Raw genomic sequence first — 23,796 nt, 5'->3', positions numbered from 1 at the left:
CAGCAACAGCCAAGTGAGTAGGGCTTAGGAAGCTGGATGGAGGCAGGCTTGGCAAGGAGATTTGCTAATAAAACCTATTTTTACAATGTACTCTTTTGTATTTGCGTATGTAGGTTTAGCTACTCAAACAATAACTGAAATAAAATGTACAATATTCCTTCACACTGCATAAATACATGTTGCTGTGATTGGTTTAATAAAGAACGTGGCTGGCCGATAGCTGGACAGGAGCTGGTTAGGTGGGAGAACCAGACTAGGACACTGGAAAGAAGAAGGATGGAGTCAGAGGAGTTTCCAGCCAGACACAGAAGAAGCAGCATGGAAAGTACATAGATGCGGTAAACCAGCCTTGGAGCAGCACATAGATTAGTAGAAATGAGTTAGTTTAAAATGTAGGAGTTAATTAGTAATAAGCCTGAGCTATTAGCCAGGAATTTATAATTAAAAGACTGTGTGATTATTTGGGAGCCAGCTGGCAGTACAGAAAACAACTTCATCTACAATAAAATCTTTGTCTCTGGAAGAGAAAAAAACAGATCTTTGTTCCCTGAGCACAGACTGTGTATCCAGAGGGAGGAAGTACAAGAATAAAACACTAGAAAAATTTGGAGTTTGTCCTTCTAGGAAGTGTGCTCTTGTGGCACAGTGGAATCCCCAGGTGAGATAGTCTAGGCATTCCTCTACAAAAGCATTTCTTTTGTGGCAGAGGGAAATATCACAATAGTGAAAATTTGCTTGCCAAAGAGAGATAAGGAACCCCTGCAGATATTAATACAAGAAGACAGGGAGAGCCTGTTTTGAAGCTGGTCCAACCCCAGACATCCCTTCCATCATCATCATCATCATCATCATCATCATCATCATCATCATCATCATCATCATCATCATCATCCATGCCTGGTCCTGCTGCTGCTGGAAGAACTTATCCTACTGTCTGTGCCCTTCCCCAACCCAGATTTCATACAGAGCAGTAGGTGCTGCTGCCTGTCTGCCTCTTCGACCTTCTAGAATCTGGGGTAATGCTTAGAGCTCACAGCAAACACATCACATTCTCCATCCTTTTGGGATCCACAGGTGCTCCTCTTGTCATCCACACACTATCGAGTGTCCGTGTGGTCCCTATACCCTGGTGTGAGATGTCCTGCTTGGAAGGTTACTGGCTCTGGGTCAGATGATGAGCCTGTTGCCTAAATTCAAAGTCTCACTTCTTAGCCCCCAAGTCTCGTGGATGATGATAAAAGTGTAGGTGGGTGTAATCTTACTCCTCTCTAAGGAGTGTCTGTCTGTCTGTCTATCTTCACACCACAGCTCTCACTTGATTTCACAACAGTTCCATGAGGAAGCCAAGTACTTTTCTGTACGTTGCCTTCTGCCTTCAGACCTGCAAGGGAAAGGTATACAGTGGTCCTCTCTAAAGAGCCAACTGCGAATGCAAACAAGAGGGTCTCAGTCCTTAACCAATGGATTCTTTCGTTTGGTGTTTGTTGGTTTTATTGAGATGGGGTTTGACTGTGCTGCCAGGCTGGCCTGGAACTCTCCACTCTTCTGAGTCCTGGCATTACAGGCAAGCACCACCATGCCTGGTTTTTAATGGATGTTTTACACCATTTCTTTGGGTGTAAAAAAAGGGGGGAGGAGCATCAATAACCATGAATGGAAACCAGTTCATGGGGAGTGGGAGCAAAGCATTTCTTTGCTTCCTGAAGACACATTTGCCAAATAAAACATAGTCAAATTACCATGCTTTAATTTCTCTAGGTGTGACATCTTATTTTCATTTTTGGGGACTTGAGCCTCTGATGCGAACTAGTGACCCAATGTTCTCACTGGTTCACAGTACCATATCCTCTCCCCATCTTGCAGATGAAAAGCTAGCAAACACATAGGCAAAGACCCACTCTTGTTGAGAGATATGCCGCGTGCTAGAACTTGGAACCCCTGACTCCCAGCCATAAAGTGTGATCCCTTTCCAACGTGCTATGGATTTGTTTGTGATGAGCCTGTTTGCTTTTCAGTAGGTAGGGAAGAAAAACACAGTGGTTCTCCTAAGGAAGTTAAGAAATTAATGCGGTATTTATGGGTAAATTCTCCCTTGAGTGTAGGAGAGAGAGACACAGTTCTTCCATTCATAACTTAACTCCGCTAGGAGATTGGGGAATTAGCAATTGGATTGTGGTGTCAGAGCATAAAGAGTTTAATTCGTGGATGGTAGAGCTAATTGCCAATCCCAAGGCCGGCTTAAGCACCTTGTGCACTCTGTCCATTTCTTGCAGAGTGAACAAAGATGCCATTACATTCTTTGAAACTGCAAATGGATGTGGGCAGAGATGCCATTTCCTGAGTAAATTACCAAGTTTAAAACACGCAGTCTTCCCACACACATACCTGGAATAACCCTGGGCCTTTTGCTTGTGTTTGCTTTGAAACAGGTTGATTGACTTATGTGCAGATTGGGAGCCTGGAGTTTCCTTGCCCTCTGCAGACTGGAGCAGAGCCTCCACCGGTGTTACAAAAAGCAGGCCGAATGAGGCAGAGAAGGTATGCGTGGGGCTCCTGCCTGAGCATGAGTTGGAGGGTGGGGTAGGAGTGGACATTGTCGCCCCCTCTCCCAAGCTCTTTACCTGACCGGGATCTTCAAGGACACAGCTCCTTCCTTCTCCCCAGGAGTCTGCTGCAGAGCCACAGCCCTGATGAGGCTTGCCCTCCACGGAGGCTATGCGGGGGCAACCCTGGCTCCTGCTCTAGGAGGGGCGGTTGGCTGGCATTAGTTGCTGTCATTGTCTTTCCTGTCCACTTTAGTTGAAACATTGGGAAACAGCTTTGTTAATGACCCTTACCTCTTTGCCTAGGCCCCCACACCCTGGGTACTTCCTGAGCGACTGCCCTGGCATATGGGGGGCAGTCCGAGAGCCCCTCCTCTGGGTGAGGATCAGGGCCTTGGCAGATGGATGGCTGTCCAGGGTGCAAAGAGCAAGGAAGCTCACAGCACTGCAGCCACGCCCTGTATCCAGGGTCTGCATTGTTCCCTTCTGGAGTAGAGTGTCTTCTGCATTAGCAGCATCTGCCTTCTCCACAGAGGGTAGAGGCTAACACACAAGAAGTGAGGAAGACGACAACCCACTACCAGGAGGCTGTGGGGGAGAGCGGCCCAGACACCTGCTCAGAGAAAGGTCCCTGGAGCTTCTGTCCTACCAGAGGCTGAGGAGGCAGAGAAAGAGATGTAAAAGACAGAACATGAAGGTGACATAATGCAGGGATCCCAGTAGTCTCCAGGAGGGCCCCCTTTGAGCTACAGAACTGCCGGCTTAGGGAACCCCTGCAGAAACCCAGCTGATTCTGGGGTCTTTTTCATCCACCATTGTTAAGAACTGAACTTGAACGATACCCCCTCTACTTTCCCCCTCTACTACACGTGGAAGACTGACAGCAAAAGCCATGCTGGTTTCTCGGAGTGGGGCGGAAAAGGGTAGGGGACAGTTCTCCAAGATTCATCAGCGCCGAAGACTTAGTTCATCTTTCAGCCTCCCCGGTCCTCTGGGCACCTTTTTGATTGCCAGTCCTACTTTCTAATCTCCTCTCCTTAGCGTCCCTTCCTGGCCTTCTTGGGACACAAACACCCTGGAGCCTGGAGCCCACTGTCTGTGAGATCCCGGATCAGAGCATGCTCAGTCCAGCTGTGTCTCAGATGTATCCGCCTAGTCGGCAGTCCTCAGTCCTGCCTCAGTTTCCCTTCTTTCATCACATTCGTTAAGTGCGCCGTCCAGGGCTGGTTTTATCATCATGACGCCACACTGCACAGCCAGATGTAATGGAGAGGAAACATCTTTCGAAGACGGACGGACAGAAGCTGAAAGAGTGCAGAGAATGTGTGTGGACAGACACGTGACTCTTGCGAGACCAGGACCCGCTCGCGTGGGTGTTTGGCCAGTGGCAATGGCTATCCTTATCACAGTGTATATCGGAGTGCTTCTGCATGTGGGGCCCGTGCTTTGCACACGCATGTAGCTTCCGTGTTCTCTCACAGCAGCTCTTTCGAAACAAAAATCCTTAGTACTCAGCTTTCTCTGATGACGAAATCGAAGTCACAGAGGTTAAGGACCTGAGACAACACCACGCCCATGTCAGGGTCCCCACAGTCGGACTCTGGTTCTCAGCAGCTCACTCAAGGTTTGGGGCTAAGGGTGTTTCCAGCTTGGTTTGTCCAGGTTCCTGAGAACACTGCATGGTGATCCTGAGCGGTGTCCTCCGGGTCCCAGATGTGACTCCGACTTGGTGGCTCCAGCTGGGAAGCCTTCTCAGGAAGGAGCCCTGCCCTTCAGGTCTTCTCTGTCTCTTCTCTCTTTGTTCTCAGCCCCCTGCCATCTGGAGCTGCTCCAGGCATCTGCTTCTGCGCTTTGCCCTTTCCCTTCTCCTCCCCTCCCAGCAGGAGGAACCCTTCCTGTGCCCAGTGCCCCAACTCATTGTCATCTGGGGTCACTCAGAGCAGACACCTGTCTTCTGACTCATGCAGGGAAACCACCCAGCTTCCCCAGGCTTTCGATTTCACAAATGGATCCATTTGGTTAATTGCACTCCTACCCCTAAGCCCCTCTGCCTGTCAGCCACAGACAGCCTCCTCACCCCAGGCTGCACAGACACAGAGCATGCGCAGGACTCACAGCTGTGGATACACGGGACCAGGGCTGTAAACACTTCACTGGGAACTATTTGACTTCCCAAAATTGATTCCAGGCTATCAGCATTTAGCCACCTTTGCCCATGGGTGCTGAGACAGACAGGAATAGATATCATGTATGGTTGGCAGCAGTGACAGCTGGTTTCTACCTTCTTTCAGCAGGAACGTTGTGGTCACATCTAGGCTCCCATTTTTAGCTCTTTACAATTTTTCTCCTCTTTTTTCTTTTAAGCCGGTTTCTCCTGCAGTCCAGGCTGGCTTCAACCTCACAGTCTTCTTGCCTCTTCTTCCCAAGCGCTGAGATCACAGGCTCACCTGGCTTCCCCTTGGCCCTTTCTGCTAACCCAAGCCCATCTCACTAACAGAGCCTAGAGACACTGTGTCCACCCTGAGTTCTGGTTTTTAGTAAGACAGCCAGAGATTGTGGCGAAGCTTCTCTCCAACGTTTGGTGGCACACACAGCCTTCTCACAACCAGACTCCTGGCCAAATGGTGCGACTTAACTTGGGAAAAACCTCCCCCTTTCTGTTGTTGCCTCCCCCCTTTTTGCAACTCCCTCCCCACCTCCTGTTTTCACTTTCTTCCTGTCTGTAGGAGCCTGCTTGCTTGCCGGAATGGCAGTTGGATTCAGGCTGCTGGAATGGCAGTTGGATTCAGGCTGCTGTCTGCCCGGGATGTAAATGCAGAAGGCAGAGGGAGGAAAGCAAGAGGGAGGAGGATGGGCAGTTGTAGCTCCCTCCCGCTGGCTCCATCCTTTCCTTCTGTGCCCCACTTGTCACAGCAGACAGGAATTTAAAAAATGCAATGGAATATCATTAGCAAACCTGCTATTGGCTCCGAATGGAGTCCCGTCAGAACCAGCTCCACTCTCTCTTGATGGCCGATGGATTGGGTCCTGGTGGAAGGAGCTGGTGGGAAGAGGAGTATGGGCTGCTTTGGAGACAGATGTGTCAGCAGGAAGGAGGAGAGCAAGGGTGTAGTGGGTATAGTGGCCAGTCTGGGAGCCTTCAGGGGCCTCCTGTTCTTATTGAGTGGACCAGGTGCTATTTATGCCGATAGCCTGGTGCTGGTTCTGAGAATGAATGGTGGCTCCTTGGGCATCAGGCCAGATAGTGTTGGCACAGGCACTGTCTCACTGACAGGTCTGTGAATCGATGTGAAAGCCCAGATTGCCTAAAACCAGGTAGTGAAGTAAGCCAGGTTCAGTTGTGACTTGGCGGGAAGGAAAAAAATCTGGCATTTCCTGAAAATAAGGTGTGCTAGAGTTAGATAGAGGCTTGGGTTAGGAGCTCATGGATGGAATTAATAACCATCATAGCGACCCTGCAATAAATGAGTGTATAGCCCCTCTGCTACAGACAGGGAGACCATGGCTCTGAGAGGAAACAGCAAGCATCTGTCCGGCTGGGGTGGGCCTGCAACTCTAAGCCCATGCCTTTCGTGTGCCATGGAGATCACGTATCACTTCTTAACGTTAAATCTTCAAGTCGGGATCTGGCTTAGCCCTCTTTTCTGTACGGCTCCTGGGTAGTTATAAACTCAGTTCTGTTCAGTTCTGCACTGACATTTAACTCTGTCATGGGCTGGGGACATAGAAGACATCTCTCTTGCTCACAGAAAGCTCATAATCTGGTTACGGAAGTGAAGGTCACCTCTCTTCCCCCACCCCACGTTCTTCTATAATTTTGTCTCTGCTAGGATCAGCCTGGTTTCCAACTGGCTTTAAAACAGTGCCTGCCACACTAGGCTTGGATTCCCCCACAGTGTGTGTGTGTCGTGAACAGAGGTGTCCTCAGGTGGACCATGGTCTGGACCTCAAGAGGACGCCACTGGGCAAGCCTGAGAATCTACCATACAGTGTTGGGAGTGGGGCACCGAGGTTTAGAACGGAGAGGGCAAGGGGACTTGCTCGGCTGACTTCCTTAAAGGAGTGGCTGTCCGAGAGTCTCCTTCCTTTTATCTCAAAATCTTATGCTCTCTTAACCTTTTATTTCCAATTTTATAATTTTCTCCTTAACATTATTTTTGGTGCTGTTAATATACAGTCGGTTTAATTCCTTCCAACATTTGAAACCTGATTTGTAAATTTAATCATTTTCCTTTAGGAAGTACCACATTTTTCTAAAACAAAGGCCTCTAAGTTCTCTTGTTAATGCTTTTAATAACTGCTTTAGTGAGGTGTAATTCACATACTAGAAATGTATCCATATAACAATACAGCTCAATGCTGGTTCATGTACACAGTGTTTCGCTAGGGTCTAGTGTTGGACAGCTCCCAACCATTAAATTTTTGTAGTTGTATTCCCAGTACACCCCTCTCCCCAAAGTCATACATTTCATTAGCAGCCGGGCTCTGTCCCCACTCTGTCCCCAACCCTGAGCAGTCACTAGCCTGCTTTCCATGTCCTTGACTCCCCCATGGTTCTGGAGATTTCATATATATGGAACCATGCACTCGGTGGTCCTTGTGTCTGGTTACTGAGACTTCTCCAAGGTGCAATACATATGCCCTGCATTCCAGGCACTGGCTGAGTGACAGTCTAGACCGTGCTTTGTTTGCACGATGACCACCTCATGTGGGAACTCTACACTTCTCTCTATGAGGAGCTCCAAGTCTTCTAATATTAATTCCAGGGATCCCTTTCTTTATGGTGTTCTATCTCCACCTTCTAGCCCATCTGGGTCCCTCCTTACCAGATGTAACTGTTGAGCCCCGCTCACCCTTGGGGTCTGTCACATAGGATCATTGTCACTATCTCCCTAGCCTTCCTCCGAGCCACTCCCTTTAACGACGTCCTGCTGGGGAGACAGCTGGAACCCTGCCTGCTCTTTCAGAGGTTTCTCCGCCATTCTTCTCCATACTTGCTGCTCCGCCTCCCTAGGATAGGCTTCCCATAAGCCCAGGTTATGGTCTGAGTGTGAAATGTTTACCCTGGGGCTTGCGCTAGTCTCCAGCTGGTGGTACTGGTCTATGAGTGTGTGGAACTTTGGGGACATAGGGTCTAGTTGGCTAACATCGGCTACTAGCATGGACTGCTACCATCATGTCTTCTCTAGTTCTGTCCTTCAAATGACAAGAGAAGCAGCAATGGCAAAAATGCATTCCCAAAGAACTCTTGATGGCTGGCTGGATCGTAGCATAGATGAGGCCTAGTGATTCTTGGTTGGCTTGTTGGGCTAAGGGATGAGGGCCCCTGTATCCGTTGGGTTTCCTTGCAGTGCCAGATTGGAATGTGTGTCCCTGGACTCACAGAGGTGTACCAGGCTGACCCCCTTACTTCAGGGCATCTTCAGAACCTAGTGTTGATGTCCTAGAGTGAATGGTGGGTGACTGGACAGGACACCTGCACAACTGCATTCTGAGAGCTTGTGAAGATGGTCCTGAGGGTAGTCTTACCTGAGTTCAGACAGAACGCTGAGAAAGGAGTGGGGGAGTATTCCAGGAAACAAACACATCTAGGGTGTCTGCTAGGCAGGAGCAGGCTCTCTTCTGAGGCTGCCAAGTCAGCACTGCCCAGTGATTGCTGGTGTCTTGCTACTCCACACAACCACTAATAGCAGGTTCACCAGGTCTCTTATTAATTGGGGATTTATTAGGCAGATTTATTGATGAGCCAAATACCTCCCGGTAATAGGAAGCATCAGAAACAATGGCTGCTCAACCAGCTCATGAGAAGGGAGACAAGATGCAGGCCAACCAGGACTCGGAGTCTTTAGGGCACAGACACAGGAATAGCTCTTCCCACAGTGCAGGAGGCCATGACCACCACAGGGATGAGCATAGGGTACCCTGGGGAGCAGGGGAAATGGCAGAGACTCGGAGGAGTCAGTGAGGACCCTGAACACTGGAGTAAGTGAGCACAGTGAATACCAGCATGGATTTGGGGCTTGGAAAGGGCAGGTGTGAGTGGGCTGGACGGGGGCACATGGTGCTCTGAGTGTGGGTTGACTGTGGACCGTGGGCTTAGCCCTTCAGCTTTTTTTCTCGCAGACCAGCACACATGGTTTTTTGTCCTTCAAGGAGGGGAGAGGAAAAGAAAGTTGGGTGAGAATGTGATTCTGGTGATGGCCTGAGCCACTGGGGTTTGTTTTTATGTCTAAACCATCTGAGAATGGCGTGGGTTCATATTAGGAGTGGTTTACCTGCGCCCTCTGTTCCAGCAGGGGAGGGCTTGCTAATCCCCACAGGACTCTCCAGCCTCGTGGGATGAATCTGAGCCCTGACAAATCTCCTACCCCATGCTCAGATGCGTCTCTGATCCCCCATCCGGCTCCTTTCTGATTCCTAAGCAGGTTGTTTCCAGGCAGCTGTCGTGATCGGCCTTGCTGCCTGTCTTGTTAATGGGAGTAGCTGGGGTTTGCGTTGGCACTGGGGGCTTTTATTATCTCTCCGCCCCCCCACAGTTTCCCGTGGCAGTGATGTGCGAATGTGTTCCTTAGTTGGTTCTTGTAGTACTATTCTAGTCCCTTGATTAGCTTATTCCAACAGTTAATTGCTGGCATGTGGCCCCAGCTCTCTCTGTTAGTATATCCCTAGGCATCAATTCACACACGGCCTGGGAGAGCCTACAAGACTGTTATTCATGGCTCTGAGGCATTTCCAATGGAACTTACCCCCTGCGCCAAGCCCAGTCTCTCTGCACCCCCGACCCTGAGCCTGCTTGCTCCTCGTTCTGTGTTCTCGGTGCCAGTTCACAGCAGCAGCTAATCCACACTTTCCATCCTGGGATTCTCCATGCCAGCTTCTGTCCCCTGCCAGTCAGTCATCAGAGCCTGCCTGTCATGACCTGGGAACCCTCAAATCTCAGGAAGGCCTTGGAGATGGGACAGACATCCTGGAATGTGCCACTCCCCCCTCCCACCCTTCCCAGGTCCCCTGTGGATCTGGAGCTGACAGGAAATGGTCACACAAGGAGAGGAGACCTCTGAGCAGCATCCCTCCCGGGCTGCACCCACAGAGTGGGGATATACATTAGGACAAACAGTCTGCCATTAAGCCCCACCCAGCCACCTACCTTGCAGTCTACATATACCCTCATGAGCCCCTGAAAGGTCTCTCCCAAGAGAGAGGGAACATGTCTTCCCCAGCTGTCTCGGTGAAAGTCGCCAAGGACCAGCAGGTGTCTGTTCCTAAATAGTTGGGGTGTGTTGGGCAGTGCTGATTGTGTCAAGTTTTGGGCCCCTCTTAGGAAGGGTGGGAAACTCTCCCAGGAAGGAAGCAGTGCTGTGGATGAGCAGAGAGCCTGTGCTTGCAGCATCTTTCTGGTTGAATAAGATGCTGCCTGCAACCACAAGAAACTTGGGATACAGCTGGGGAGACAGGCATCTCGCTGGCACCAAGAAGTCACATTCATTACAGTGAGAATATCCCAGAATGCTTTGAGAGCATAGAAGGTGAGGCCCTCCTGCAGACTTGGTGGGAGGGAGTGGCCAGGGAAGGCTAAGGAAGCCTTCTGGGTAGAGAGGTTGCCCTGGGACCTAAGCCTGGGTGATCAATGATTAGTCAAGTGAGAAGGAAAGCTGATCCTGATCCAGGCAAATTTGGAAGAGAGCAATTTGTGTGAAAAGAGTGTGGAGCCATCAGTGACCACCCAGAGGGAGGGCAAACAGGAGAACCTATGGATTCTGAGCTGGATCGGGAGCCAGCTTCCATCCCTTGCATGTGGCAGGGTCTAAGCCAGACTAGGAGAGGGCAGGCTTCAGCATGGGAAAAGGAAGGCTCCGGTGGGTGGGAAAGCTGGAGGATGTCCCTGCAGTCTTGGGAGACTGAAGAATATACACAGCTTCCCTGCTTGGTCCTAAAATGGGAGCAGAGGTCTGAAGAGGGAAACTGAAGTAACTAATGAAGTTAATCATTTTTTTCCATTGTTGTGACAAATGCCGAGAAACTTGTCTTGAAGCAAGAAAGATTTATATCAGCTCCCAGTTTCTGAGGATGAAGTCCGTGGTCACCTGGTTCCAGTATTTCTGAGACCGAGAAGTAGACCAATGTGGGGAAGGGGACGGAGCAGAGCTGCTGATCTCTTAGTGAACTAGGCTTTGGGGACAAAACCCAGTCATTAAGTGCCCATCCCAGTGGCATTTTGCCTGAGGAGTAGCTGTGGAAACCGGACACCCAGCTTCCTCTTGCACCTCCCTCGGAACAGGCTCCTGAAGCTCTTCCAAAGAATGCTCCACTCGCCTGGATGTGAGACCTGGGGCTAAGGGTCTTGAGAAAATGTCAGTTCCATCCTCACCCCTGAACACTTGGTGCAAAGTCCCTCAGGGACTGCACCAGGTTTGGGTGATGTGAGGGTAGGAACTGAAGACTGGCCTTGCCCAGAGACTGCGGAGCCAAAGTGACTCTGTGTTTCCATCTGGTCCCTCCACACTACAACCAGGGTGGCCTTTGCACGTAGATATCACCAGGGCATCATTCCTGCTGAAAACCTGGGATGCCTGGGATATAGTTTCCAGTCCTGATGCTGGCCATCAGAGGCCTCTGTGAGTAGACGTTCATCTTCCTGACAGTGTCGTGTCCCTGTCCTTGTGTACACTTCGGCCACATTGTCTTCTTTTGATCCCTTGCATGTCACAATCTCCTGGTCGCCACAGTGCCTTGGCACAAGTAATTCTCCCTCCATAGGATGCTTTTTCTGACCTACCTTTACAAGGTTGGCTTCTTCTTTACACTCAGGATGCCACATCAGGGCTTGGCCAGATGTCACCTTCTTCCAAAGGCCTTCCTCAACCCAGGCTCTCCCAACATCATCCTATTGTGTGTGGCTTCTTCTTCCTCCTCCTCCTCCTCCTTATCCTCCTCCTCCTCCTCTTCTTCCTCTTCCTCTTCTCCTCCTCCTTAAATAAATTTTTAAAGAGCAGTTTTAGCTTCCTGGCAGAACTGAGTTGGTACAGAGAACTCCCCGACACTCACTGACCCCACGGCAGAGGCTTTCCATCAGTGCTGTCCTTTGCTGGATCCCATGATAGTCCTGAAGCCATGTACCATTATCACCAGAGCCCTCAGTAGAGCAGGAACCACACTTGCTTTTGTGTATTTCTTGGGTCTGAAATTTTTATAATGGTGCGAGTCTACAGTCCACAAGTATGGTGAGATCCAGATTTATGTCTCTCACCTCCTGGCGCCCTCTGATCTTACTGACTGCATTTCCTGCCCTTTTCGGAATGATGTACAGTTGGACTCATTTACTTTATACTATCCATCCAAGTATCTTCTCCATCTTGTCATGTTTTGGTAGCTCATTTCCGTTCAGTTTTGAACAATGCGCCACCACCCTCCTGTGTCACAGTTAATGGATTTCCTTTGCCTACGGGAAGGCACCCTCATGCTTCTGCGCCTGCTCGATAGAGCTGCTACAGCGTGTGTGCGTGGATGGCGTTTTCATCCTGAATTTAAGCCTCCTGGTCACTTCATTTTGGCCATTTCCTGTGATCGCCTTGGAAGTGTGGGGTACGCGAGAGTGGACAAACCTTGTTTCCACCCACGTGTGAGCTCTCTAGCTCAGTGTGTGCCCCAGGTGGGGCTGCAGCGTGGATGAATGTCTGCTGCCCGAAAGCCTGTGGCAGCCGCTGCTCAGGGGACCAGAGCCACCAGCTGAGCCATATCTCCAGGCTGCCTGTCTTTCTCTGTCACTTCAGACATATTGTACCTCTGTCACAGCCTGCCTGAGACAGGGCTGTGGGGATGTCGCTCCTGAAGGCAACAGCTTGAAGGAGGGAGTTGTGGGCACCTATTCCATCTGCCAGAGACAGCTTGTAGGATCAACACCAGGGGCCTTCAATCTGGGGGCGGGGGAGCCACAGGGACCCAGAAAAACAAAAGGGAGGAATAGGAAAGCAAGCTGTGACAATAAGTGGATAATTCGTGTAGCTACTCAGCCCTTGTGGATAGTCACACAGGCGGCTGCCAGTGTGTGCACACCCTTCATCCCTGGGAGGAGAAGGCCTGATCCATGGCAGCGGCAAGCATATGGGATGCTTTTGCTGTGTGCCCCGTGAATGCTGCGTGGTGCTCTGGGGACGTGCTTCTGGGGTAGGATTATCTCCACGTATCAGAAGAGAAGCACAAAGCTCTGAGGCCGGGGCCTCTGCCTTGAGAGTGGAGATATGACATTAAAGCAGGCAGTCCAAATGCGTGGCTAGTGCCCTTGAACTAGACCAAGAGCCACCATGCCAGCATCCTCCCTGATGGCCCATCAGGATCAAATTCACATTTCAAATCTAAGTCGCTCAGGAGGCTCACAGATGCTCAGGCAGGTCGCTCAAGGGTCTGGACTGTTTCTGAACAAGGTCACAGAAGTTCTTCGGCTTCCATGTTCACAAGGTGAAAAAAAAAAATCTGAAACTTGATTTGGCCCCTCCCCCAGACATTTAAGAGTTCAGAAGTTCACACTTCTGAGTGGTGCCTGCTGTTCTGCTCAGATGGGTTATTCTTCGTGGATGGTGTGTGGTGGCTATGGCTGATGGGTGGCTTCTCCTTGCAACCTCCTCTCTGACACTTCCTCCTTCCTGGTCCTGGTTGTACCCCTGTGACGCTAAACAAAAATGTTTTGTCCTATATTCCAACATTGAAAGACTCCGGTGGCCAGTGGGTGGTCTTCAGCCTCCACCTTCCCTCACTCTTTAATTTCCCTACAGGGAACCAGGAATGAGACTTCCTCATCCCACCTAGGGGCTCTTACCAGAGCCCACACACCCACCATCTCCCTAATGCATTAATCCTTGTGATGGTTAGTTTTTGTTGTCAACTGGATACAGTCTAGAATAGCCTAGGAAGAGAGTTGGAAGTGATGGATGGTCTAGATTAGATTGGCCTGTGGGCATGTCTGTCAGGGATTACCTTGGTCAATGTAGGTGGGAAGACCCACCCACTGTGACACCTCCTCTGGGCAGGAGGTCCTGAATTGCTCTTGACTATGGATGTGACTAGTTCCTCAAAGCTCCTGTTGCCGTGACTTCCTCTAGAGAGAAACTGTAATCTGTAACTGTGAGATGAAACAAACTCTTTTGTCAGGAGGGGGTGCTTATTACAGTAACAGGAAGCAAAGTGAACACACCCCTTATGTTACTGGGAAGGCCTGGAAAGGGATCTAGGGGATGACATGCCTTGGCCATGGACTGATGGCTGTGCACTGTGGTTGGCATTAAATCAGGCAGTCTGTAGAGATGTGGATGTCATTGCTGTAGGTCAGGAACCCCGTCCCCTTGCCTCCTTTCCCCTGGTTATCAGGCTGGGGGAACCGTGGGCCTTGCTGATGTGAGGACTGTGGCAGACGGCTCTGCCTCACTGTGCTCTGGTCTTCTATTCTCAAAGCTAGAACTCTAAGCCCCCATCCCCTTGACTCTGGTGGACAGAGTGTGTGGGAAGGGTCACACACACACTCTGTGTCTGTCTTCTGTGCTGGGGAGGGGGGTGGCTGCTATGTCTCTACTTCCACTCACCCACCTTCCTCTGCCCCTTTCCATCTCCATGAGAATGTTACAGAGACTAATGTTATACCCTTCTTTTATTGGTATGAAATTTATCTAAAAAGACAATCATTTTAAGTACACAAGTTACTGACAATCAGCACATCCACAGCGTATGCCTCTAGTCTAGTTCCAAACCACCTTTATTTCTCAGAGGAAACCCATGCCACTAGCAGTCACTCCCTGTGGCATCCCCCAGGGCTGGCTGGCACCAGTGGTGTCTGTCTCTGCAATTACTGATTCTGGGTATTTATAGGAAATCTATACATGGGGTCATTTGTATGTGACACATTCACAAAAAAGAATGAAATATTGACATAAGCACTGACTTTTAAAATAACATCTTTACTTTGGGACTTTGCTGTGTAACAAAGACAAGGAAGCTGGATAGAAAAGTCCTGGTCTAGACCACAGGATGCTGGGATTCTTTTCCTAGCTTTGCACTAACCAGCTGGGTGGTCCTAAGCAAGTCTCTTGCCCTCCTTTGCTACTAATTCTTCATCTAAAAAGTGAGGGAGTTGTTTAAAATTAAGTAGCTTGTATAAACTAAAATAACCTTTGAGCTTTTTTTCTTCCAACATTTGGTTGTGGGGGGAGGGGGATGGGTTCCTGAGAACAAAGAAGGGATTTATCAGGAGCAGAATGTGGTTATCTTGATGTCATTTATCTACTCTGCTGTTAAACTGTGAATTTCAAACATCCCCAACAGCTGGGCTTTTCCCTGCCAACGTGTTTCTGATTAATGAATAATTTCTGGCTTCCTAGTTCATCAAGATTCCCAGGATGAACACCTGTCTCTTTCCCATCACTCTACCACTTGGCAGGTCCTGAGCCAAACAGTAATCAGTGAGCCCAAACCATGCCCTTCTACCCCTTCCCGGAAAGAAGGCCATGCCTTCCCTAGTGCAAGCTCTCTCCACACTGGGGCTTCAACCAGAAACTCAGGCTGATCTTTGGAGATGGGTAAGGCAAAGTGAAGTGTTAGTGGCCTTTCTGAAGGACAGTGTAAGGACCATCCCGGAGAATTAACCCTTGTAATGCCTTCTAGCTACAGGGCCCATCCTTGGAAGATTTCCTACTCTGTCTTCTTCCAGCTCACTGAACTGGCATCTGACCTTTAGAGAGGAGGTTCTTCCCATCTAAGTCACTCTCCAACTTGTGCTTTCTTGTGCCACCTAGTGGTTTTCTAGAGGAACACATACACACACACACACACACACACACACACACACGGACTCAGGGATCTTCACAGAAGAGGGACTGAAGGATTGTAAGAGCCAGAAGTGGCCGACAACCCCATGAAGCAGTGTTTTCCGGGCACAGCAGCGCAATTGCAATCATGCATGCATCATGGCTGTGATAACAGGCACTAGACCCATACAAGCTCCAGCCAGACAAAATCCCACATGGAGTGGGGGAGGTGAGCACAAAAGCACTACTAGCTGAGGAGTGATTGGCATTTGTTAGCTGCTGGGAGAAAGAGCCTGTTTTCTTTAATGATGCACCCCTCAGTAAGGTCAGGGCAACTCCACTCCCAGAAGTAACTGGGCAGCACAAACTGGACTGGGTGGGATTAATAAAAGAAGAAGAAAACTCTGCCTTGTGTAGGTAAGGAATGGGGATGAGATATGGGAGTAGGTGGGGGAGAGGATGAAGATGTTCAAAATACATTTTATAGAATTCTCAAATAATAAAATATATTTTAAAATAATGTCATCTGGGCAACTTATTTCAATTATACATTTACTTGTTCATTTTTCTTACCCACCCTTATGTCCATCTGTCACACATTTTGAGGGACTATTTGGTCCTGTGGTAAATTCCTATGACTGGATAATAAGGAAACTTTCCCATTTATTGAGCCTTCAAGTGATGTTTTGGGATAAATACAAAGCCAAGGATACCATCGTGGGAGTTGAAGTAGATATTCAGGGAACTCCTAAGTAACACTTAGCAATCCTAACGAGAGAGCCAAGAGCACAGACTGTCCTGCACACAGGTTGCTCTTTCCCAGGGGACAGGACAGAGGCCCTTAGGACCAGCATGCCAGGGGAGAGCGGGAGAGGCCAGGGGGACACATGGTTTAGGGTGTCAAGCCAGTAAAGGAAGTTAGCGTTAACTTGGGGACAAGAGGGAGAGGTGACGAGGAGTGGCATGTTTGTGTTTCTGCTTTAGAAATAATAGTTCTGGTCATGGACAGAGGACGAGGGAAGGCAGAGGTAGAAGCAGCAGGGATACTTAGCAAGCCGTTGCAGTCACTCTAGCCTGGAACCCTGGTGGTCTAAGCCAAGGAGGTGGCCATGGGAAGGGAGGCAGGTAGATGGAGGCCAGACACACACACACACACACCACACACACTCATGCACACACACACTCATGTGCACACATGCATGCATGCACACACACATGCGGGGGAGAGGCTAGTTTGGGACTCAGCTGCTGAAATATGAGCCAGATCCCTCATTCTGGCATAGAGAGGTAGTGACTGGTGATGCTTCCTACTACAGGACTCCAGAACAATGGCCTCACCTCTGAGGAGCTCTTGCCTGGGCTCTGTCCTCTACCTTCTTAGATGGATGGGTGGGTGGGTGGGTGGGTGTAGTTGACTGTGGCTCCAGCCACATAAAGCAGGAGTGGAGCTGTGTGTTGAACCTATGTAGATGTTTGCTGAGACAAGCTGAAGGGATTCTGGCATCTCCATTTGCGGCTTTCCCTCTTGACATGGCCCCATAATGCTGGCAGGCTGGAGTAGTCGGAGCTCCAGGCAGTCTCAGAGTGCTGGACTTGAGTCCCAGCCCATCCCTTCTTGGACAGTGCTCCTGCCTCCCTGTAGGGTTGAAGAACATCAGCGAGATCTTATTCCTGTGTCCTCACCCAAACACATTTTGCTCTAGGCCCCTTGAGTTTTTTTGAGACTTGGGGGAGAGTAGAGCCAAGTCCAGGGAAACTTTGAGCTGGTACGTCTATTTGTTCGGGACTTCTAGGCCAGTGTGTGTTCTAATGATTCCTGTATGCAGTTACCTTTATTCCATACTGGGTCTTAGTCACTGGTGGATTTGTCCTCTGGAGCTGCCACCTGCAGCATCTGAGACATCTGGGACAATCAGCAATGTCCAGAAATGTTTTTGATTGGCAACAGGGCTTGCTGGGCTCTACTGACATGGGGTAGGTAGAGACCAGGGGTACTTCCAAACCCTATAATATATAGGACAGCCATGGATTGTCTGATTCCAAGGTTAGAAACCGTGGTCCAGGAGATTCTCAAACTCTATGGCCAGAAGACTCAAGTCTTTTGAGACCCTGGGCGGAGGGGCAGTAGAGCAAAACACAAGTTCAAGAGAAACTCACTTGCTGTTGTTTTCTCTTTCTAGCTGAGCGCTGTCTGAAAAGCCCCTGCGGAGTGGCACAAGGTGTCGAGAGCCCGCGGGCTGGGCAGCTGGGAGCAAGGCCCGGTGCTGAGGATGGACAGGCAGCAGGCACTACCCTGGGTCCACACAGCCCTCATCCTCTTCCTCCTCAGCCCCGGAGGGGCCATTGAGATTCCAATGGATCGTGAGTTCTGTGCCCACTCTTTTCATCTTATTCCTGATATTGAAGGAGTTGGCGTTGGGGAGGGAGGTCAGGGAGACGAGAGGAAGAGGGGGTAATGGTGGATTCCAGGCTTCGGGACTGGGCTTTTCTCCAAAGACTTGATGTAGGCTCCCACTGGGAAACTGGAAACTAAGATGAAGGCCTTTTCTTAGGGCTGTGGATAAGCTGGGCTCTGTGTTGCCTGGAACCCGCTAAGTGGAACCGAGGGTGACACAGTTGGGAATTCAGAGAGCCACCTGGAGTTCTCCTCGCTCCTCGTACTTACCCACCTGGCCTTAGCCTTGACTTACCCCTTCTAAAAGCAGTTTCCAGGATCAGGTGTGGTAGGGTGTCCTTACTAGTCTCTCTGACTTGATCCACCCAGAGTCAATGCGCAGGCTTGGCTGGAGTAATAAGGATGATGGTGGATAGCCTAGGAGAGGATTGGCCAGGGCGTTATCTTTGTAAAAGACACAGCCAAGTAAGACATGAAGCCATAACATGTTACCATGGGAGAGCCAGGCACAGGTTTTTTCTATCCCAGGATTCCCTCGGAACTATCAAAATATGGGGCTCATTTCTGCTCATGGTGGCAGCGCCTGTCTGAACCTAACCTGCCACACTAATGTCTGGTTCTCTCTCCACCATCTCTGGTACTGTGTTCCCTGGTGGCTGTTGACTGGTTCCTTGTTTCCTGGCCCTGTGTGTAAGCATACACCGTTTGGACACATGTGCCGGATATCTTTGCATCCTAGCACTAATATATAGGCACAGCCCCTCTGCCCCCTATTCTCTGGCTCAAGGAATTCATGGAGTCCATGTGATGCCAAGATAGACTTGGACTCTCTCCAGTTAACAGATGGACGAAGGAGACGGGAGGTGAAGATGGCCTCCAAGAAGACCTCACGGAGCTCTAAAGCCAGACATCCTCCAGTAACAGCTACCCTGGCGGAGTCTGCACTTCTGGATGGCAGAAACCAGTGATAACTATGAATTGATCTCAGAAGCAAGCTGGCCAAGACCACTCCTGTCCGAGCATCTATACGGGGAAGGAGGAAGAGAGGAGAGCTGTGAGACCAGCGTTCCCATGGTGACCGTCTGTGGCCGGCTCAAGGAGATTCTCATTAACAGCCAGGCAGACAGTCTTAATAGGCTTGATAAGGGCGTGTCCCTGGAGAGGAGGGCGCAGAGGAAATCAGGTTATCGAGAACATGGTGAAGGCTCATTTCCCTTCTGCCACTTCTCACTCAGCTGCCGTTAGATACGCGGGTCTGGTGGGGGAGGAGCTCCTGCAGCATGAACCTAGAAATAGATGGTTTGGGCTTCTATTCTGAAAATACGGATTTCTAAGCTCTACTGGAGACGGGAATACAACAGGAAACCCATTCCTCATCACTGATTCTCCATCCCAGCATCCTGGAGGGGATTGGGGACCCATCCTTTTATGTTGTCTATGCAGATCAAGCCGTTCCTTGCTTAGGGTCACAGCTGTCATGGTGATAAAAGCAGAATGGAATCTGGGTCTCTTGCCTGTGCTATGGAACGTTGGTCCTGCTTTCTTTTAGTCCGTGGACCTCACTGGAATTGCAGCTGCCCTAGGCCAGACAGAGATCTGAGAGCGGTGATAATCTCAGTGTGTGCGGTTCTCATAGGAAGTCTGGATGTTGATGCCACCCTTAGCTGACAGGTTAGGGAGCAGGGAAGAGGCAGAGCTGGCGCCTGACAGCTGCACCTCTCTGAGAGGAGCCTCTATCACATGGGTGTAGTTGGTTCCAGATGTGTCAGGAGGGACACCCCACAAAGCACCGTGCCTCCTGGTTGCTGTGGACCCATTTCAATGACTCGTCTACAGAGGCTGACCTCAGAACAATGACATAGCAAGGACACAGATTTCCTCAGCAGGTTCCTCCCCTGACTTAACCACAGCCCTGCCATCTGGGCTTAGGACCAGTCAGGTGTTCCTAACTTACCCCTTTGCTGGGAGGGTGGGACTGGGGATATCAGAAGAGAGACCATCCTGCCTGGTGCTTACTTGTCCCTTCAGGGCATTCTCTGTGCCTCTAGGGCAGGGACACTGCTTCCACTCTGGCGCTTGGCACAGCAGCTTTCTGGAGCTGCACAATCCCTTATTGACGCGCCCAGCCTCTGGCTCCAATTGCCTTGCCAGTGAAGTCACACGCCATCTCCCTCCCATTAGACCAGTGGAGAACAGAATGACCTTAAAAAAAAAAGGAATGGGTCACCTCCTCAGTCAGAATGGCCTTGCCAAACAGTGAGTCTCCTGGAAGCTTGCTTGCATTTCCCCCCATCCTCCTTCCACTCAAGAGGATTCAGCATCCCCTCCTTGGAACCCACAGAAGAGGACAGCAGAATGGAGAGATGCTCCATCCCACCCCCCATATGAGATGGCCTCAGTAACACTCCCGCCCCACATACTCCATCGTCCTAGGATAAGAGCCCAGAGATCAACAACTACCAGAGCCCAGGAAGAAAAGAGAGGCATGAAGGTAAAGCCCTGGAGTGAGGACAGGCACCCACTTAACCCACAGAGATGGAGTAGGGGCCCATTTTCTTCTCCCCCTTGGAAACCAAAAGCATAAATTCATCCTCTATCCGACATCGTCAGACAGCAAGTTCTGTGAAAGGAAGGAGGAGCGTGTGGTGGGGTGATAAAAAGGAGCACCATTGTCCTTGCCCTCAGACAGGTTGTCCCCATTACCTTCTCTCCATCATGGTTTGTCTTCTGGCTTGATTCTGTACCTACAATAAATCCCTTGGGAGCAGAGTGGTGACTGAGATGTCATTGTCCCACTAGGCAAGTAGATGCTCAATAGGTCCTTAGCCAGGCAGGCAGCCTGTAGCATCAGCAGCCAGCCCGCTCTAAGGTGACTTGGAATCTCCACTCACTGAAGGATCCCCGTTGTCCGCAATGTCAAGGACAGTGATGTCACGAGGCCTGCCTCCAGCTCGCTCACTAAGGATGGATTTTGAAAGCTCTGCAACAACCTCTGGGGACGCTAGTCATATTCTGTCTCCGAAGCCAGCATCCACGCGACTGTAGCCGTGAGATCACCCACCCTTGAATTCAAGATGCCGTGGAAGGGGGTCAGAGCCTGGAAGCAGGGTGCATCAGGACCAAGAGGCATCAGTGTGTCCTGAAATGAAGCCGGAGCCCTGCTGGTGGTCAAAAGTACTCAAGAGCCAGCCCTACCTGTCTGGAGACTGGCCCCTCCCTCCCTGGACTCCTGTCCCAGCCCCACTGGCTTTCAGTCTTTTCAGAATTACTGGTCTTGGCAGGAAGATCACATACAGAGGAAAGTGCCATGGCGGGGAGCTCCATGGAGCCTCCTGCCTTTGCTCTTGGGCTTTTCGTTCCTTTGTTTCCAGCCCAGGCAGACCTGGACAAGTAAAAAGCAGAGTATCTCTTGATTGCTCTGAAGGCCACACCACCTTGCTCATGGAACTTTTTTAAAAGCCATACCATGGAGACTCTTTTGCTAACAGCCTGCATGTCCTCTCATTCCTGCCACGTGCCATCCCTTCTTCATGCCCTTTTCTCTGCCTCCCCGACTCTTGGGCCTAGGTGAGCCCTGGCTCCCTGAAGGTGCCCTTTCTGAGCCTGCACCTCCTCCAAGTCTCTTCCCTCTGGTGGGAAGACATCAAGTCTCCATGACTCTGCTCCAAAGCCCCTACCTCCTGCTCTCCCCAACAGCGCTCACTCTGAAAAGGCAGCCCACAGTGCCCGTATGTGTCTGATCTCCGCACCAGCATGACGTGACATCACGTCGCTTCCTCATGCTATCCTAGGAGAAGACACTGAAGAGTCCTAGAGGCACGTTTTGTCTCTTCTCCACATCTGTTTGAGCCGAGTCTTGCTTTCCATGTCTGAAACCTTACTATCCAAGGCACAGTTCGCAGGCCTCAGCCCCACAGAGGGATTTGTTGGAAATGTGGGACTTGGAAAGGGTAGGGTTCTGTAGTCCAGCACCAACCCGGTTCCCCTCCCAGCATTGAAAGAAAGTAACGGAGGAGAATCCAGGCTCTCAGCAGGAGCTCGGAGCCACAGCCTACATCTTCTCTAGCTGCATTGAGCAACCTGCTGGTTGGAGTGTGAGAAGCAATGAAGAGGCCAGGCCCTCCGCCCTCCCTCCAACCTCCCAGAGGCTCCTGTACATGGCCCACGTGTGCAGTGTGTGCAGACGGGGCTGGTGAGGATATGTGCGCCTACCTCTCTGTCCACTTTGTGGAAGACACAAGAAGGAGTGGTGGGCTTGGCCACGTGCTGGGATACTGTCACTCCAGGAACAGGACTTTCATAGAACATGCTTTTGTGTAAGAGACAGTGTATGAGGGACCGGAGTGCTGGGTCCTCAAGTGCTTCAATATGTTAGGCCTTTGTCCTGCAGAAGTGGTAAAGTTCACTCTTCTCCTCGCTCCCCAGAACCTCCATGCTGACCCTGTGCACCAAGACTCCCTCCTCTCTCAATGGTATCAGATGTCAGACAGCATCTGAAGGGTCCCTTGTCATTTGGGGACATTTGGATTTCCCTGGTAACATCTCTGATGGTTACTGGTCCTGCCCTACTGTGGAGTCTCCAACTTCCCAGTGATACACCTTTTCCATGAAGTATTTGTAGGTCTGTTCTCCAACCTGGCCTGGCTCTTCTGTCAAACTCCGCATCTGGGAGAAATCCCCATGCCGGTGCTGTTCCCGCATCTCCTCACCCCAACCCTGTGTGCTAGGACAGGAGGATGGCTGACAGTTAGCTGGTCAATCGTGTGCATTAACAGTGTTCTCCTTCTCTCCCCCTCCCAATGCTAACCCACTGGAACTAACAGCAAGCATTCAGAATGAGCGTAAGTGCCTTGTGTGCCTCCATGCCCTGGAGCCTCTGGGAGGTTGGAGGGAGGGCGGAGGGCCTGGCCTCTTCATTGCCTGTGGGTGCTGCTCAAGCCTAGAGCCCTATAGTGAGTCCTCTGCCAATGGAAGATAATGTGCCCAGAGCATGGAGGATGGGTAAGTGAGCAGAAGACGGTCTACAGATGGCAGCTGGGATTGCCACAGCTACTATGGTGACTGGCACTGCACCCCTGGGCAGAACACTAGCCTGCTGGTCCACAGGGAAGCCCTTGTGAAGCTCCAAGGGACTGAAGCCTCTTTTGGCTCTTGCCTCAGCAGTCTGGCCATCTGTTGAGACTCGTGGCTCAGAACTATTGCAGTCCTAAGTTCTGCAGTCATGGCTGGTTTCGTTCCTGTATCCACTCAGCACACATTCAGCGGGGACTGTGGTACCCTGTGCAATGTACTGGGCACTGGGATGTGATCCTGGGTGATCAGAGGGAGCCTGGATCTTCTTAAAGGGTTCCTGTGCTCCACCTGCGACATCCACCCCTATCCTGCGGCCCTGTTTAAGACACTGCATCTTTAGAATAGGGTACTACTCATACCTGCTTGCTTGCCTGCTTGCACAGGTGATTCCTGGTGCTCTTGACTTTAGCCACACCCTAAACCAAGTCCAGGGCAGGTCCCTGAAGTTCTGACCCTTGCCACATATGTCCTGTTGCAGTGACCCAGCCCCCGACTATCACCAAGCAGTCGGTGAAGGACCACATCGTGGACCCCCGTGATAACATCCTGATTGAATGTGAAGCTAAAGGGAATCCCGCCCCCAGGTGAGTGCAGCGGGAGGGGCCTGGAAGTCACTGTTGAAATGACTCACTCCTTGGTCAGACATAAGGCAAGCAAACTGAGAAGTTTGGCACAGAGCTTGAGAGATGGCTCAATGGTTACTAGTGAGTGCTGCCCTTGCAGAGGACCTGAGCTCAGTTCCAAGCCTCCTTGTTAGGTTGCGCACAATCACCTGTCACTCCAGCTCCAGGAGCATGAGCTGCTCCTGACCTCTCAGGCAATCACATGTACACACCCACACATACCCACATACCTGGACACACACCCGTATACACCCACATATACACACATACCTGGACACACCCGTACACACCCACTCATACACACATACCTGGACATACACCCACACATACACACATACCTGGACACACACCCGTACACACCCACACATACC

The 23,796-nt window shown here is 50.6% G+C and overlaps 1 protein-coding gene across 18 annotated transcripts in view; it reads left to right on the top strand.

Annotated features, from left to right (window-relative positions):
- Nfasc (neurofascin) overlaps positions 1-23,796 on the top strand; it is a 160,378-nt gene that overhangs the window by 64,606 nt on the left and 71,976 nt on the right. For 11 of the 18 annotated variants that reach the window (XM_026779882.1, XM_026779884.1, XM_013346721.2 and 8 more), the window contains exons 2-5: positions 2,430-2,538; positions 17,515-17,695; positions 22,553-22,570; positions 23,281-23,386. In XM_026779882.1, coding sequence (XP_026635683.1) covers positions 17,605-17,695; positions 22,553-22,570; positions 23,281-23,386 — 215 coding nt within the window. In that variant the 5' untranslated portion in view covers positions 2,430-2,538; positions 17,515-17,604. The remainder of the gene's footprint in view (positions 1-2,429; positions 2,539-17,514; positions 17,696-22,552; positions 22,571-23,280; positions 23,387-23,796) is intronic. The other 7 variants (XM_026779886.1, XM_013346726.2, XM_013346725.2 and 4 more) reach the window with 1 other exon arrangement.

This window comes from Microtus ochrogaster, chromosome 6 (genome assembly GCF_000317375.1).
Source record: "Microtus ochrogaster isolate Prairie Vole_2 chromosome 6, MicOch1.0, whole genome shotgun sequence".
In the NCBI taxonomy this organism is placed as follows: domain Eukaryota; kingdom Metazoa; phylum Chordata; class Mammalia; order Rodentia; family Cricetidae; genus Microtus; species Microtus ochrogaster.
This window is presented reverse-complemented; position numbering and strand designations above follow the sequence as displayed.